This window comes from Pseudoliparis swirei, chromosome 19 (genome assembly GCF_029220125.1).
Source record: "Pseudoliparis swirei isolate HS2019 ecotype Mariana Trench chromosome 19, NWPU_hadal_v1, whole genome shotgun sequence".
Lineage (NCBI taxonomy): Eukaryota > Metazoa > Chordata > Actinopteri > Perciformes > Liparidae > Pseudoliparis > Pseudoliparis swirei.
Window position 1 is genome coordinate 13,070,193 of NC_079406.1, and position 18,490 is coordinate 13,088,682.

General features: G+C 39.5%; 1 protein-coding gene across 1 annotated transcript; it reads right to left on the reverse strand.

Moving 5' to 3' along the window:
- Positions 1–489: 489 nt before the first annotated feature.
- gfpt2 (glutamine-fructose-6-phosphate transaminase 2) lies at positions 490–17,829 on the reverse strand. The gene is made up of 19 exons (XM_056439545.1): positions 17,737–17,829; positions 16,619–16,726; positions 14,723–14,830; positions 14,454–14,579; positions 14,166–14,224; positions 12,723–12,857; positions 11,577–11,638; positions 9,752–9,828; positions 6,742–6,859; positions 6,219–6,382; positions 5,345–5,440; positions 5,041–5,138; positions 4,786–4,906; positions 4,447–4,604; positions 4,244–4,358; positions 3,894–4,021; positions 3,014–3,181; positions 2,759–2,920; positions 490–1,710 (listed from the first exon to the last, which is right to left on the reverse strand). Exons 1-19 carry the CDS (start codon positions 17,741–17,743, stop codon positions 1,666–1,668), a joined length of 2,055 nt encoding a protein of 684 aa, XP_056295520.1. The 5' UTR covers positions 17,744–17,829; the 3' UTR covers positions 490–1,665.
- Between the last annotated feature and the right edge of the window lie 661 nt (positions 17,830–18,490).

Genomic DNA, 18,490 nt, shown 5'->3' on the forward strand with positions numbered 1-18,490 from the left:
GCAAACTTTTCTTTTTTCCTCCACAAAAACTTGGTGGAAAAACTTTTGTGGATGCTCTATATGATATTCTTGATTCAAATATCGGCATACGAATCCATAGAAGAATATGTAATCAGATCCTTTTCTGGAGTAAGTACGAGGAATACAAAATGAGTCGCCGCCTACAGCTCAATGTTGGGTTATTATTATTAATTTATTACGCATTAATTAGCTACTTTTAATTATTTGTCTCATTATATGCCTCATACATAATATGATTGTAACATTTAAAATAAGCTGCAAAATCTGATTATTCGAAGTAACTTGTGAAGTGACAATCTGAATAAGATGGAAGCACCTCGGAGTAAATGGTATATGCTCCTACCACTTCATCACATACATAACGACACCTGCAATTATCATCTGCCTGTCTTAGTAATATGGCATCAACACCTGATAATACGTGCACAAGACACAGGTAAGGAGAAAAGAGGAACACCAACAACACACTTTGATTAACATGCCTTTATCTATTTATTCATTGATAGTACCTTATGTCTATAAAACACACAGTATAAAATACAATCACAGTTAAAGATATTAATCAACCCCGTCCAAGCCCTTATAAACATACAAATCTGATAAATACAGAATATTATTATTAAAAAACAAAAGTGTTATTCAAAGTCACGGGACATTATTTTTGTTGCAGGATGATTGCTCTTTACATATTTATGATTATCATCATGTATGTAAAAAGGAAAATCTCCAAACTATAAAAGGAATAAGTATAAGGAAAGTCAGTAAAAAGGTTTCATGATCTACCATGAACTTTCTTTGGAAACTGCAGTTCTGTTAAACAGAATAGCAATACAATATTTAAATTAAAATAGCATAACAGTAAAATGGACTGGAAAAATACCAAAATAATCAAGTAATATTGTCAAAGTCAGATCAAAGAATTTCCCTCCGGTAACTGCTAAAAATATTGGAATGGCTCACCAGGAACAGTGATGGCATAAATGTGCAGCAATATATGTATATATATATATATAGAAGAGATTTTCATAATTTAGAGAACTCTCTCAAATAAAAGAGTTTGATTCCTACATTTCCCATTATTCATAGAGAGGTAAGCTGCCCCAGTGGATATAATAGAACCATAAAAACAGAAAGAGAATATATCACCGCACTCATGATTGTGTACATGCATAATGCACATTTGGTCCCCCTATTGCACAACTGTAAACACTTCAATACACCATATTAATGCCTTTCTGCTAAGTCTTTAGTATGCGTTTTCTTGGCTCATCGCAAGATGTGAAAAAGGCACAGCGTGATGGTTGCTTTGGATGTGAGGATATCATTTCAGAGACTTTTCAGAGAAAGCCTCAATGGCACTGGCACGTCCTCAGCAGTGTATTTATTGGTCTGATTTGGACTTCACATTTCTCTTCTTAAAAAAAAAAAGTCATTGTACAGTATATCTCTCTATTTCATATTTTTCTCCCATTCACACCCTCATCACTACAAACACACACAAACAAAGTGCCCTACTTAATCCCAATTTTGCCTCACACACTCACTTGTGCACGCAGACACACATACACACACTGAACAAATTGCACGATTGGACTGTAAATCTATGAGCCTCCTATCTCCTCTGTTGTGTTTTGCATTGTGTAATTATTCCACGGTCACAGATTTGGCCAAGTTCCTGGGAAAGTCAACCTGCAAAAAGAGAAAGAAGTTTGTTGGAACAAATAACTTGGAGCTGTGTCAAATAAAGTGCATTTGCTGTATTTTATCTACAAAACATATACTAAGTCAGTTTTTCTGTATCTGAGTCACATGGGTGTTACCACTGCCCTGCCCCTTTAGGAGGCTCGCAGTAGGTCTTGAGCCAGCAACAACCTCTGGTTCTGAGAGTGAAGCCAAGGTCTTAAACTAGCATTATCGCTAGTGACCAGCAGGTGGTGACTCCCTGGTTAACATAAACATGTAAACGTGCTAATGTGAGTTAATGGTCTCAGTCGCTAGTTTGATGTATTCTTCAAAACAGGAGGATGTTCATTTAGTGATGCCAGCATGCCAGAAAATGTCCCTGATGATGCTACATTATGAACAACCAATCTGTGTTGGCAGGAGAAGACCTAGTTACAGTAGCCGTTAGCAGCCGGTGGGCAGCACGGTCCTGATTGGCTAAATAACGTAACTAACAGCTTCCGTACAACAGTTTCATTAAGTTGTATTATGATGCATTAAAGCTCTATTGAGTAAACATTTGTATTTCCACATACATACACACATGCAGCTTCAGCAAGTAGAGCTTTGTAAACTGGTCCGCTGTATATTACTTTAATAATTAATTAACTACGAGCAATAAATAATTTAAACTAATATTCAGAAATATGAAATCCATTGGCAAATAGATAGAACAAGCAAATTATATAAGCACACAATGTTTTAGAATAAATATGCATTTAAATTTAATATATTTCTGATCAGTTTTGATCAAATAAATATGGTTATAAGTTTCCTAACAAAAATATTGATATGTGACAATTAGATGCAGACCTTTTCTATATTTCCTGCTATAGACCAAATATTTTTATGAACTCCTTCATTTCTGGGGCTCAGATCAGTGATCAAATTAGCAGATAACACTTTTGGTTGACAAAAGGCAATACATTTAGAAACATTTTTTTTTAAACTTTAATAAAGCAAAAATACTTTGTACAAATTCTCACTCCATATGAAAAACTGTTAGATTACTTACATCATATCCTCGCAGGACGGCCAAGTGGAAGGACAGGAGCTGCAGGGGGATGACACTGAGGATTCCCTGCAGACAGTCCACAGTGTGCGGCAGCTCGATGGTGTGGTAGGCCATCTGACTGATCTCAGGGTCGTCCTGGCAACAAAGGATGATGGGCCGACCCTGATGGAGAGAGTCACAAGTAAAAACATCAGTCAATTGGGAAAAGGTTCAGGTGTGTTTCCCAGTGCCTGCAGGTCTGTGAGAGGAACCTACCGATCTAGCGGTGACTTGTTGCAGAGCATTCTGGCACTTGGTGTAGCAGGCGTCTCTCATGATGATCATGATCACCGGCATGTCTTTGTCTATAAGTGCCAGAGGGCCGTGCTTCAGCTCCCCGGCCAGGATGCCCTCAGAGTGCATGTACGTGATCTCCTTGATTTTCTGCATTGGAGTGAAATGAATAAAACGAGCTTAACATCATTCTGGATGATGACATGACACACTTTTAAATTGAACCTTTAACTTTTGAGATTTGGAATCTAATTTACAAGGAAGTCCTGGCCTAGATGTCAGTGTACATATTCACATCAGCACCAAATACATAACAACACAAATAACCGGCAGACTTAAAAAAGTAAAAAAACAAACATTTAAAATCACAAAAAAAGACAACAGACTTAAAAACAAGCCAGCTAAATGCATCAATCAAACAATTGTCAATCAGTTTCAGCACAAGAACATCAAAGTGCTCAAAGAATCCTTAATCCTCTTTTTAAAATATTGCATGTTTATAAAACAAATTAACAATCCATCTTAAAATTTCTCTGTTGCTCACAGCAAGATGAATGTCCAATGACTTAAAGAACACATTCACCAAGAATGGCGTGGCTTCTAGGCCGTACCCAACGTGCCTGTTTGACTGGAGGTTGTAGCTACTGATAGTTTTTAGTTTCAGTCGAGAACACGACTTTACGAAGAGAAATGTAACGATGTTATATGCTACGGTTGTTTAAGGAGGACACAAAGAGTACAAATAACATTTAATCTCTGTTATGTCATCTGATGTTTCTACTTTTCGTTTTCATATTTCATACTATTCTAGGAGAAGTGAATTACAGTGTTTTGATGGATTACTGTGGCATTCTTAACTCACCAGTGCCCCCTCAAGGCAGGTGGCGTAGTGGAAACCTCGGCCCATGACCAGAAGAGATTTTTGTTCATAGAGTTCATCAGCGATGAGCTTGATCTTCTGATCCAGAGCCAACACCTTCCTAATCAGATCTAAGAGAGAAGAATACTTAGTGGTGTGGAGGTATTATGTTCACAGAGAGAATTTGAGTGCAGATTTATTCCGATAAAATATACAGCATTTTGTTGTGCAGTTTGATTTGAAAGTGTTAGTCGATAGTTTAGCATCCGTCAATCTGCATTAAAGATACTGTGGCTCTTGTTGAGACCACGAAGGCTTTGCATGTCTGAGTTACTCGTGTTTTTCTGACTCACCAGGTAGCACCCGGAAGCCTTCAATGATCTCCAGTCTTCTCTGCTGTAGGGAGAGCCTGTCCTCGCTCATCATGAGGCCAAACATGGTGAGGGCCACAAACTGGCTGGTGTAGGCCTGCATCACATTCACAAGAAACACTCATCAAATTTCTATTTTACATATTGCTGTTGCCAGATTGTGAAACAGATTTCATAAACCATACTTTGGTGCTAGCCACTCCTATCTCAGGCCCAGCATTGATGTGGACTCCACAGTCGGTTTCTCTACAAATGGAGCTTCCCACAGTGTTGGTTATACCAACTGTCAGAGCACCTTGACCCTTGCAGTAGCGTAGCGCCATTAAGGTGTCTGCTGTCTCTCCTGAGGAAGCAGAGGGAATGATTTAATATGCGTAGAATGCAGAATTACAGCACAACAAGGAAACTGCTGGAGGTAAAATACCAAAAGATTATGATGCAGACTTCACACAGGACCGTGATGTTTTGGAAACGATGATCTCAGAAGCCAACCATTTGAGGTGTTTGTGTCGTTTTGTTTTCACCTGACTGACTGATGAAGAAGCAAACGTCGTCTCTAAAAACAGGCGTGTTGCGGTCCAGGAAGTCACTTGCCAGCTCCACCATGACAGACAGCTCCGTCAGCTCCTCGAGAATCTGCCTGGTCTGAAAATTAAGGAAACAAAAGCAACAATTTTAGCTTTCATTTTGAATACTATATGTATAAAATAATATTAATAGCTATTTCTCACAGAATGATCATCATCATGCTTATCTGAGTTTTTGATAGCTCTACTCACAGCCACTGCAGCATGGTAGCTCGTACCGCAGCCAATCACAATTAGCCTCCTGCATCGTTTGATTTCCTTCAGGTGGTCCTTCAGCCCACCGAGAATCACTGAGGAAATAGATGGGAGTTACAGCATGTGCATTTAATCTCTGTTTAAATTAGACAAATAGTAAGGAGGATACAATAACAAACTGCATATCCTGTATCCTGTATTTGTCTCTGCTAATATTGGTACAAGGGATTGGGAACATGTTTAGGTGCCCGACAGATCTTTAAACATTGCAGCTCGGCAGGTTTGAAAGATCACCACTCACCTGTGTTTGTGTCAAAACAAATCCGTCCTCTCATGGTGTTGAAGACTGACTCCGGCTGCTCAAAGATCTCCTTCTGCATGAAGGCATCAAAGTTACCTGCAAGGAGAGGAGCATATTTGTGACTCAGATTTTATGGTTCGTACTTCTCATGACTTTTGAAGACATGCAGAATGTCCCCATGAGACCGAATACAGGCGTGTTGAGTCTGTGTTGAAAGAAGCTGAAAAATTGACAGCTGTATTTTGTTTTCACTTTCAGCCAGCAGGTGGCGAGCAAGTCTACGCACTACACCCGATCTGTGGCTCTGTATCATGTTCTCAGTGTATTCAGTAGGTGTGGTGGAAAAATACTTTGAGGAATAATATATGAAGTTTATGTGTTTCTGCAGGGTTGTGGTTGACTGACTCCGTCCAGCAAGTAAAGAAGTCCCACCGTGTGTCTAATCAGAATAGTTACAAGGTGTTGTGTCTCAGTTTATTGTCGAGGCTTTAGACAAAATAACTAAGATGAGGCACACACCTCCGTCTGTGACCTGGTTGCTATGGCACAATGGAAGTTGGTGGGATTGTTTCTTTAACTAAACGCCTTGTTACTAGTGTTGTGTCAGGTCTTTTTTCTGGAACTACTTTTACATGCATTAATTTTGAGAAAACAGAGACCAGGATGTTTTTCATTCACCGATATGGAGTCAGACCTGAAAGTACAATGTTTTATTCATCAGTGAGATCTGTTGGAAGCTGTGTTCTTAGTGTTCCGTTATGTTAACAATTACCCTTTAAGTTAAACTACCGGTCTCAAATAATATAAAATGTAAGTCATTTATTGTCATTATATCCACCAGCTAACAAAACTATCTTTTGAACCACTATCTGACCTTTCATGATCTGTTGAAGCTCCATCTGCAGGGTCTGGATTGCCCTCACTGGATTCTCCCCAACCTCGTGGCTCAGCCTGTGAATGGAGAGCTTCCCACCGGTCACCACTGCCAAGTCATTATCCTCCAGGTACAGCACCTTGTTGGTGTGCTCAATGATGGCACTGTTGGTAGAGATCATAGATTGGATGTAGTGGATTTAGTCACCATGACATCACCCATTGGTTTCACAAGAGGGTGGAGCTAAGCGCAACCGAATAAGACATTTTTAGGCGACGAAAGGGGTTACTATTAACCTTTATCAACTGAAAGCCAACTGCAAGACGTTTAAAGATCTACTAGATAAAAACATAACACATTATGCTGTATTGAAGAAGACTAGAAACTATAGCAATTGAAGCCCTAGACAACATTACTTTGATAGGCAGGGTAGGGAGAGACAGGGGACGAGACAGTGATATTAATAAGATGACAAATACAAATCAAATTGAACAACAAACTCCACAGACACTTGGCATCTCACCTGGCATCAGAGGCAAAGTAATACTCCACAGGCTGGCCATCCCCCACAGAGTTGATGGCGTTGGAGTCGTTGGGACGATTATGGCTGTTCTTCTCCTCGACTCCATCCTTCAAGTTAGCTATGGGTACGAATTTAGAGTTCAAGGATCAGAGATCGCACAGTGACATCGAATGACTAAAACAATCAAGATGTGCTCATCAATTGAATGATTCTTTTAAACTTCCAAATGGAGTCAGGTCCCTGCTGTGAAATGGGTTTGTCATGTCAAGGATTTTAGATTTTACGTGAAGATGAAAAGACATTCAACGGATAACATCTGTTACCACCAGACAGAGTTTTTTAACGGGTTGTGACGATTAATAAATGTCCATATTGCTTTTTGTTAAAAAATTAACGAGACATGAAACTGATGTGACTGACATGGTGAAAGCATCAGGGATTGGTATTTGTGATGTGTTCGCTATTCGCACCATGATCATATTTGGTAATTCTACTATTTTATTAATTGTTTAAACAAAAAGGATTTTTGAAGAAGATGTATGTTGAAATAGATAGTCATTATAGAAAACGGTATGAAAAGAAAACGACAAAGAGAATTGAAAAGATCTTTTTCAACCATTAAATCGACACACCCTGCTTGACCCACTCCTGGCCCCAAACCATCCAACTCTGCCTTGAACTTTGGACCCACTTCAACCATCAGAGAAGAACCATATATTCTAAATGTACAGATAAAGCAGTGAAGACACAGTACAAGTAGATATGAAAAAGACACTGCAGAACAACCAGATTGTTGCAAACAAGCTAAAATCATAACAGCAGATGCTCTTTGTAACAAGCGTATCTGAAATATTGCAAGACAAATTCTGGGAACTCTAGAAGTGAGAACCACATTCTTTATCCGCTCTCCAGAGAGATTTCCAAAGGACCACTACACTCTGAAAATACACAAAGAAATCCCTGGCAACAATTTAGGGAAATGGCTTTCGAAGCAAGTTTTTTTTAAACAGAATTATTGCACAATGGATAACAGAACCCCAGAAAACATATTGTTCTTCTTCTACAGTTAGCCAAGAGACTCATTATGTGGGATTTGTTACAGTACATCTGAGGAATTCAAGAGTGACATACATACATATTAGACTGTTATCCAGGGAGAAAGTAACGAAAGAAGATGCCCGCTTCATAATTCACACGTTTAAGGCTATTGCTGCTTGCTCTCGGCATATCTTTCTCAATCTGACATTTCTGGAACACTTTCGATAACGCCCATGTCCACTGCTTAATAAACAGACATGTTAGCTTGCAGTATAAATATAATTAAATGCTCTCGTGATTCATAGCAAATATCATAAAACTAAAGCACAATAAGGATCATTTAATAATTAGAATGGGTGTGTTAAGTAATAGTAATAAAAAACATTCAACATATGCTAGAGCAAAACAAAAAGTTGTAAACTTCCTTTTTACTTTACTTAAAGCAAACAATGACCACATAGAGTAACTACGAATATACAACTCTGGGAATTAAAATACTCTGAAAAAAATTAAAATGTAAGTATGTGACAACTATAAAGTAAAATGTTACTTGACATTTATAAGGCATTATACCATCATTCATAATGTGTTATGATTATTGTTACAACATTATGAATATTTATGTTTATAACTGTAAATACTGTTCGATACGGTTTGTTTATAATGCATTCTAGACATGGGCGTCATATAAAGTTTTTCATTTCAATGAAAAGAGCAAAAGCAACAATTAATGTATCCTATTATAATAATAATAATAATAATAATCATTTATTTTATATAGCGCTTCTCAAGTCATGTCGACATCCCGAAGTCGCTTTACAGAGTCCAGTAGTCACACACACAGTCATCCCGGTGTTATTAACAAGTACAACTGTAGGCAAAGCTTCATTGAATGTATTCATCTGTGCTATAGAGCTCCATTGTTTCCACAAAAATATAAACAAATTAACCAAGGAGCCACACTGTTGCACTGGGTGACATATCCCTTCATTATGATAAACGAGGGCAGTGTAGTTTATTTTGAGTCGATCCCACGTACACCGCCCGGCTGGATGGAAATAGTCCAACAAATATTTACTCCTGTATGAGTCTGCACTAAACGACAGTGTCCAGCTGCTTTAGGAAATGATCCATGATTGTGAGAAGAAAAAAATAATATATATACACTACCGTTCAAAAGTTTGGGGTCACTTAGAAATGTCTTTATTTTTCAAAGAAAAGCACTGTTTTTTCAATAAAGATAACATTAATCAGAAATACACTCTATACATTGTTAATGTGGTAAATGACTATTCTAGGTGGAAACGTCTGGTTTCTAATGAAATATCTCCATAGGTGTATAGAGGCCCATTTCCATCAACTATCACTCCAGTGTTCTAATGGTACATTGTGTTTGCTAATCGCCTTAGAAGACTAATGTCTGATTAGAAAACCCTTGTGCAATTATGTTAGCACAGCTGAAAACAGTTATGCTGGTGATATAAGCTATACAACTGGCCTTCCTTTGAGCTTGAAGTTTGAAGAACAAAATTAATACTTCAAATATTAATCATTATTTCTAACCTTGTCAATGTCTTGACTATATTTTCTTTTCAATTTTCAATTCATTTGATAAATAAAAGTGAGTTTTCATGGAAGACACGAAATTGTCTGGATGACCCCAAACTTTTGAACGGTAGTGTATATATATATATACATACACACAACCCAATCTCAAGATTTACAACTTCAGGAAGGATTGGGGCTGAGAGTCAGAACGTGTTGAGAGATGGACTATGGCATCGTTGCTCTGGGTCACTGCCTGCCTTTTAAGTTGTGTTTACAAGTTATAAGGGACTGTAAATTGAATATATGCTGATGAAATAAAATATAATGAAAATACTCCCTATCCTGCTGTGAATGTGTGCACCGGAGGTTCAGGGTGCAGTGGAAGCAGGTAATGGCACACAGAGACAGGAACAGGGCTCACTACCGTTGTACTGGATAGGGATGTTGTCCGTGGTCAGCTCCTGCTCGCTTCGCACCCCAATGAGCAATGGACTTCCTCTCCTAGTATGAAGCAGGCCGGGACGGAGAGAGGATGAGGGAAATAAAGTGTGGGGAAAGTGGGAGACAGGAGAGGATTAGGCTTTGTAGACACACAACAATGACAAATACATCCACTCTCACGCGGAGCTTTGTGAACCATCTCAAACTCAATCTTTGTAACATTAGTTTTTCATTATTTTGTACATAACCCTGAGGTTGAGTTTGTCCCTGTGCAGAGGCTCCACCTTATTCCAAATATAGACTAAACCTTCTAATCTTGAACATCAGACAATAAACAAATCCTCAATTTGTTGACATCCCTCTCGGATTATAGCAGTTCCTGGAGCGAGTCACTGCTTCCTTATTGGCTACTAATTCCATGTGGGCTTCGCCTATTGGCAGTGGAAGCAGAAAAGGTGCGACCACATCTAGATCTAGAAAGGTGAGAGAGGAGGGTATAAGGAGACTAACTTGAAATAAATGAAACATTTACATAATAATCTTGTGACCACAGTGCAAACAGGGTATTGAAACAAAACCACTTCATGGTCAACAATTATGAGTTATGACAACTCTTGAGAAACCATGTGCAAAAGGGCTCTCTTTATTTCTCGTCTTTCTCTGTCTCGAAATCTCCTTTCACTCCGTTGGCCCTTCTCTGGGGCTCGGCTACGCTGACGTAAGACCACTGTTTGTTTTAAGGGGCGTGGGGCTTGAAGAGGGAACGCCTGCAAACAGAAACATGTGGTCGCCATCCAATCCAATATTTACCCTGAGGGAGAGACGGAAAGGAGGGATGCAAAGGGATGGAACAAACGTAATGAGTATGAGTAAGAGAAAGACAGGGGGGGGGGGGGGGGGGGCAGAAAGAAAGAGTAAAGAAGAACAATAGATTGAGAGAAAGTTAGAAGAAAGGAAATCTGAGAAGGAGAGTAAAAGTCCTGCTGGGAGGTTAATGCTTGGCGACAAAGGGAGAGTGGGAATAGTATTGCTTTCTAATCACAAACATCCCCTCATCCCTCTGTTCCGGGAAATAATGCTGACTATTCTACAACCCTCCCAATGCATTGAGTAAACCAAAGCAATATGTGCAATATACTGATATCAGAATATTTTCTCCAGAAACTACAGGCACACGACAGATAAGATGCTAAAGTTCACTGCAGCAGCTCTTGGCATACGCCATCATAACAGCCCAGTCATCGCTCCTCACTTTGTTGCCCTCCGCCTGTTTCTCTCTGTCTATATTCCTCTTCCCTGATCATGAACCAGGAAAGGTACAGATGGAAAAAAAAGGTTGTGAAGTGAATAACCGTGAGTCTTTCAAGTTTCCTGCAGGCCGTTTTAGCAGAAACCGGAAACTCAAGTCTCTTTGTTAATGAGTCACAGAGAAGCCGGTGTAGAGGCCGCAGCCCAGAAGCCAGAGGCCCAGGAGGGAGAGGGGGAACCGGAATTCAACCTCTGCATGAGTCTTAAAATGCGGATCGTACCGACAGATGCAGGCAGACGGGAATTTCCATATATTCACGCAGAAAACATCTTTGCATCATCATATGCAAAACACGTTCTGCAACAGTCATACCACGTCACATGATGAAGATAAGATAAGCCACAATGATTGATTAAAGTCTCCTCAAAGCATATTATGGAATTGCTTCGTTCATGTAATAACAGGGATTACTCATCTCCGATGAGTCAGGCTCATTGCTCAGACACAGAACCAAATGAAATGTCAGTGCAGTGTGTGTGTGTGTGTGTGTGGTCCTAACCTGGTGGACACAGCCTCCGAAGGGAAATGACGGCTTTTAAACACCAGAGCGAAGGCCCCCTCCTGAGACAGAAAGAAGGAAAGAAAAAACTGAGTTTCCATTCGCTTAATGAAAGACTGAAATGCGCCAACGTGAAAGTAGACTGAGGAGGAACAACCTAATATTTTATAAAAATAAAAACATAAAGGCAAAGTTAGTTATGTATTCCTGGAAAGCATGCAACCTTTAAGAGAAACATCTTCGGGACACACACAAACGTCTCTTCTGGCCCTGTGGGGTTTGCCAGTGTGGCAAGTAGTGGTGTGGGGGTGTGGGGGGTAAAGTAAATAAGACCTCCATTGTACGATGTTTGCAACATCAGCTGTGTTTCAAAAGCACAAACTGCAATTCTGCCTGCGGTTGTTCGATGCAGAACCGACTTGGAGTGTGTTAAGAGAGACAGAGACGAGGGGAGGGTGTTGTGGTTGTGACGCTGTTGTCTGGTTCCCATTACTCCAAATCCAAAATGGCTGCTTGTGCCACCTCTGTTCTTCCAAGGAGAGAGAAGCTGCTCCAACCAAAGTGTGAAGCTCGGACGCATGAAAGTCACACAACGAAGCAGAGAGGCTTGACCCATCTCACCCGAATGAAATGAGACGGATGATGTCACTTGTGATAATGTTTGGGCGGTTATGAAAGAGACTGTTTTTATGAGGGTGTACACCGTTTTAATGGAGAGGAAATGCAATCTCATAGAAAAAAAATGTGCAAACGAATGTGTGAGTGTTGGTGAATGGTTAGACCGATATTTTATGACACTAAGCTATAGGATTGTATCAAAAGTAAAATGGCTCCTTTCACAGTGTCATATTATTATTATAGAATAATAATTGTTCTGTTTTTATAACTGATGAATACACAAAAGAGCATGTTAATGTTGAAGTTTGTGAATGTGGAGCCAATATTTCCCTCTGCAATGTAGTGGAGTAGATCTAGAAAGGTGCATTACATGGAAATACTCAAGTAAAGAATGTAAAGAATTATACAATACTTAAGTAAATGAACTTGCTCACATTACTTTGCTGCTCGCTGCAGTTAGCAGGGGATGCTGTGTGAGTGTGGTAGCAGTGAGTGCTGTCAGTTATGTGCTACGTGTGAGCTACTCACCAGCTGCTGAATGACCCTCTCTACCAGGGTGGAGAAGGTGATGCTGTCATTCTCCCGGTTGTCGTAAACATATTTGGTCAATTTCGGGATCACCTCTGTGTCCGTCTCTGACTCAAACTCATATCCTTTGTTGATCTGAGGAAGGCAGAGTTAACATGAATACAAACATAAACGACCTGAGCATTAACTGTCAGTCCTCCTGCTAGATCAGAATGCAGCAGATATCACCATCTATGTATTTTTGAAATTCTGGTCACATTAAGTACATCAGGTTAGTGACAGTAGAATTATAGAAAACTGTAGCTTAGAGTCCCAGACCGAATTCCTATAATAAATTATGATATGATATAACTTAACAACTTGTCATAAAATAATCACGAAACAAAAGGTGAAAGCCTCTAGTTTTTCATTCTGCATGTCACTGATTTAAATCATATTCAAACAAGAAACCACGTGTTGGGATCACACCACTCAACATCAATACGAGCCGGGGGAGTAATGTGGGGCAGTCAATCTCCACTCCCCTTGCTTCTGGCTGCCTCGCTCAGACCTCAATCATCTTTAAACTCTTCCATCCTTTTGATCTCAACTTCACACCTGAAAAGTGTTGTGTCCACAGACAGACAGAAATATATACACCTTTCAAAGGACTCAAAACCATCTCCCTTGTCGTTCCTATACAGCAGCTGTGACTCATAATGGGGGGGAAAATACCAGCGTTGATGTTTTGGCTAATGACTACAAAACGATTTTTGTTCAAATTGCTATGATATTTGTATAGCTGTATGCTCATATTGACACATATGTGTATGTGCATCATTGGCAGAAAAAAGCTGTGCTATTTTAGAAAAAAAAGGTTATTTCAGATTTCAATCATTTGACTGTCTCCCTCCATTCATAAATATTCTACTAAACAACATATTTTCTTTATTTGTTTCATCAATGATTGTTTTATGTATTTTATGTCAGGTTTGACTGTTTCCCAAGTACAATGTCGCAACAAGTCCCTCCTTAGTTAATGAGTAACACTGAATAATGTTGCCTCTAGAGATAGTTCTCGTGCTGACAACTTGAGGGATATATAAACAAAAAAGTATTATATGAATCAGTGTAATTATTGTAATTATTTTATGAAATTAACTTATTTGATCAACTTTGCTTGCAGTGGTTGCCTATGCAGCGGATGGAGTGACTTTTACAAACCCAGCTGAACAAACTAATTAAATTATACAGCCACAAGTTTACGTTTGCCTAACATGTAAACAGAACAGCATGGCAAACAGTGCCACACTAGTCTTTCGTGGTCATTTGAGAACCGGTATGCTTCTCTAAGAGACGGTGACGGAGCTGCTTGACAGATACCGGGCAGCTTGGAGATGTCACTCAGCAGCTTTGAAACGCGCTGTTTGTTCAAAGGAAATTGATGACGATAAGTTCACTTACCAGGTACGCCTTCAGCTCTTTGTAGTTGGTGATGATGCCATTGTGGACAACGACAAAGTCTGAAAAAAGAGAGTGAACCGCGGGGCTAAAGTTCAACAACTATTGCATTGCATTATTGACACGCCTACGAACATGGCACACTCATGACACATACATGGGTTTGAAAACGCAATTAATGTCGATATTTCAACAGTATATTTTGCATAGATGTGCAGTTTGTTAAGCATGGGTTCTAAATGAATGTATACTGTCCACTGAACTGGGTATGTGAGCATGAAAGAACATTACCGTTCTCCTTGTTGGAGCGATGAGGGTGGCTGTTGACCGAGCTGGGCTCTCCGTGTGTTGCCCAACGAGTGTGAGCGATGCCAAAGTGGATGTTCAGCTCCTCATCCAGGTCCAGTGAGTCTTTCTCTGAACAAGCAAAAAAACAAAAAAAACATCACTTCACTGACATGTACTTGAACAGACTTGCAGGGACATTTAAAAACTGTAATCAACATTCAAACATCAGAAACCGTGTTTTACGAAGAAGATATAAACCTGCTTGAACTCACTGTAAAGCTCTTCATCCAGAGCCTTGACCTTCCCCTTCGTCTTGAATATGTAGGTGGTGTTTTTGTTGTTATCAGTGTCCGTCTTTTTCGGACCATCCACAGCGACGCCTGCAAAAAGACAGCAGGAGAATTAAATAGGTACTTTTGGGGAAAGAAAGCGCACAGATTTAAAGCCTGAATAGGACGAGAGCTTGTATGTATACCGTCATCATAAAAAAATGCAACTAGGTTATTGAGTAGTGATCCAGTACTTAATATGTTACAGTATTCTTTATGTGGGTTTGTCTGTGTGTGCACGCATGTAGAACGTACTGTTCAACAGCTAAAGTCCAAATGGAAAGACTTGCTAGATAGAAGTCAAATGAGCTTCGTAGCTATATATATTTAATTACATTATTATGTCGTAATACTTCAATTTAGATTGTTTTGGTATGATTGAAAAATAATACACCTGCCCCACTGTCAAAAGTCTGTGCATGAAATATAATTAATTTGCCATTGTTCATGTTACATGAATGTCAGTTTAGGGGTATTACCTAATTTCATTGTCCTATTTGTGAGGAGCTGATTGGCTGGCCTGAAATTCATATTCCCATGACGGGTAGAAAACCTCTGTAATTTCTTAAACATAAAGCAATTATTTTTACATTTTAGTATTATTAATAAGCATTGTAATACAGACCTGTGTTGTGAGCAGCTTACACATGAGGACCCTGTTGTATTTAAAGAGGCTAGTGGTGATGGTTAGGTACCTCAAGGTTTGTTGTGTGGTGGCTAGTGATGACATAATGTACACAATATGTCGCGCTTTTATACCGGCCAGTGGAATATCCAGCAAAAAAAGTTGTATTTAATCATTTATTTGTCCTTATTTTCAAAAAAATTGATAAAAGTGCAAACAGTCAATAAACTAGAAGGATCTTATATGGGATAGCTTACTAGTGTTCAAAGGTAACTGCTCTCAATCTATAGTCAGACAATAGTGTTGAGATGTGATGATCCCCACATGTCTCAACACTATTGTCTGAAACATTCATCCAAACAGTTTAAGAAACTTTATTTAAATACATGAATTGGTAATATAATCCATTATTACACAAGTATAATTCCAGTGTTCCAATTGTTTATTTATATTTAATCTAGCGCTCTTAAAATTGATAGCTGGAGCCAACATATTTGAAAATGTGCAACTTTTACTTTGAAGGCTAACTGTATCTGTTTAAGGCTCTCAACTTATTTTACTAAATGTTGCATTATGATATTAAATAGTAACAATAACAATATATGTATATATTTATCATACAATATTAAAGTTGGATAATGGGGTAAGCTGACGTATCGGTGTGCAGAACTGCGCTGCACATTCATCATCATCATCATCATCATCCTACATCATTCAATGAGACAACAACACAGCCTAAGCTTGAACTGCCTTGAGGCAGCACCCGTTCCCGAAGAACGTACTCACACGTAGAATATATTCGCATAAATACAAGTCAGACAATAATATTTTACAAGACTCACAAACTGACAGTTATGATACAATGTGAACAATAGCTACCTACACAATTGTAGGTCACAGGTGTTGGCTGTTAGACCCGTTTTGCTTCATTTCAGTTCAACAGCAGAGCATTTTCAAAGGTAAAATGACTTGCGTGCCGTTGTCATACAACAGTGACTCAACTCCAAATCATCTATACACTTCTGGCAGATTGTGTTTCTCAATGCTTTGATTGCTGACTGCAAATTTTGTCCAGATTTCTTTTTAAAAACGTGACACAAGTGCTGGCAAGAAGCACTGTAAGATGTTGTGCCTTTGGCTGTGTGTGTATATGTGTATTTGTATGTGTACTTGTATGTGTATGTGTGGCAACGCTGTGAGGCCGAGTCTCTTACCTGCTGAATCGTACCCTCTGTACTCCAGTCTCAGCAGTCCATTCACCAGCGTCTCATATATCTCCCTTCTAGTGCGAGTCACTCGGTAATTCAGGTAGGCAAAGATCCCTTTTAGAAAAGGAAAGAGAGAGAAACATAACTGAACCCGTGTTGGCAGAGTTCACATGCAGAGACAGTACAGTTGCGCCTTTTGATCCACTATATAAGGATACATTTACAATGTTGGATGACATCAATATCCACCTATTTAAGACGATAGAGGAGAACCAGTTGATCCACAAGGTTAACTTATAGCTTCTGTATTATTGTTATGATTATTAAAGTCGACATAATCTTCACCTTACACAGATCGATATGTTTAGGAAGGACACGGACGCACTAGAGACTGAACAGAGCAGAAATGGCATCTCATTACATTTAATAGCATGAGTCGGTCAAGCTCTTGCATCTTCATTTAATTAAAACTCATTTGTTTGTACGTGTGTATGTGTACGTGTATATGTGTGTGTGTGTGTGTGTGTGTGCGGGTGTGTGTGTGTGTGTGTGTGTATGTAAACGTGTAGGAATGTTCGGTGAAGCTCTCATCCCGCAAGCACACAGCTGACCATTGACGGACGCACATTGCACTCAGTGTTGCAGCAGCCAGGTAGGCAGGCTGCTGTAAACTCACACATCTTGGCCTCTTCCATGGAGACACCAGTAGACTGCGACGTGCCGTTAAACATTGACTTTCGGCTGTAAACGTGCCCGTGCGTTAGAGTGTTGTGCGCGAAGCGAAGCGCGCGCACGAGCGTCGTCCCTGAGCGCAAGATATTGGATTAAGTAACTGGGAGGACTCGCCTATCAACATTGTGGAAAAACTGACACGTCGCAGCTGCCACACAGGTCCGAAAACAGAGCCATCTCTCCAACTGTGTCAGATCAGAATTCATATTTTCTCCATGACTATATAATAGGATCGCGATAACTTCACGGCCCCAAGTGTGTGGTAACTTTTATACCTCGTTTCATCGCATGTATAAGGAAACAGCCCGTCAAGGCAATTATCGTGCGTAAATACATTTAAATTCCCGACAACAAGTTTCTAAACACATTTACTCGACACAAAGCAAACTTACCACACATGACTCTAGCTTTGCCTTTGCTGCTGGACACCTTTTCTGAGAGACAACGACTTGTAGTTTTCCTGTCGGAGTGAAGGTTCTGCCTTGTTAAATCCAGAACGAAGGCACACGCCCACGAGTCACGGTGTTTCCTGGAAGAAGAGGCCACGCCTCCTCACAATCGTCCCCACTTCACCTGTCACAGATTGAGAGACGCCTATAAACTCTATTATTGTCGCCCTGCCTGTTAACGTCAGCAGTATTCAAGCAGGAGTTTGTCCTCTTGAGGAGATGATTAATGTATTCTTTCATTATGGGTATTGTAGTATACTTGAAATATAGTTGTAATCGTCCATTATTACCAGCCACAACAGCAATGCTGGTACATGGATCATGGATTATCCCATCTCAAAATGGTTTCTTTTCTTTCTTTAAGCCTTTATTTCATAAAGGTTTGACCATTTCCATTCTGTGAAGACCATTTTTTTCAAATGGTCTTAATTTTGAGCCTTACATCTTTGACTTCTGCCGTCTAGTTTGTCATGTACATTGTTCTTATGATTGTATATTATTGCTACATTGGGGAATTATACTCCTCTTATTGTTGGAAGCAGGGGAAATCAGATAAATGAAGATAAACCTGTGTGGCTTGTGAGTGTGGGTGAGGCCACAAGATTGACAGTGATCACAGTCTGAAAATTATAAAATTAACATAATCTTTATTAGTTTGAACCTGTTTTTACCTTCCAGTTTCATTCTGCATATTGTA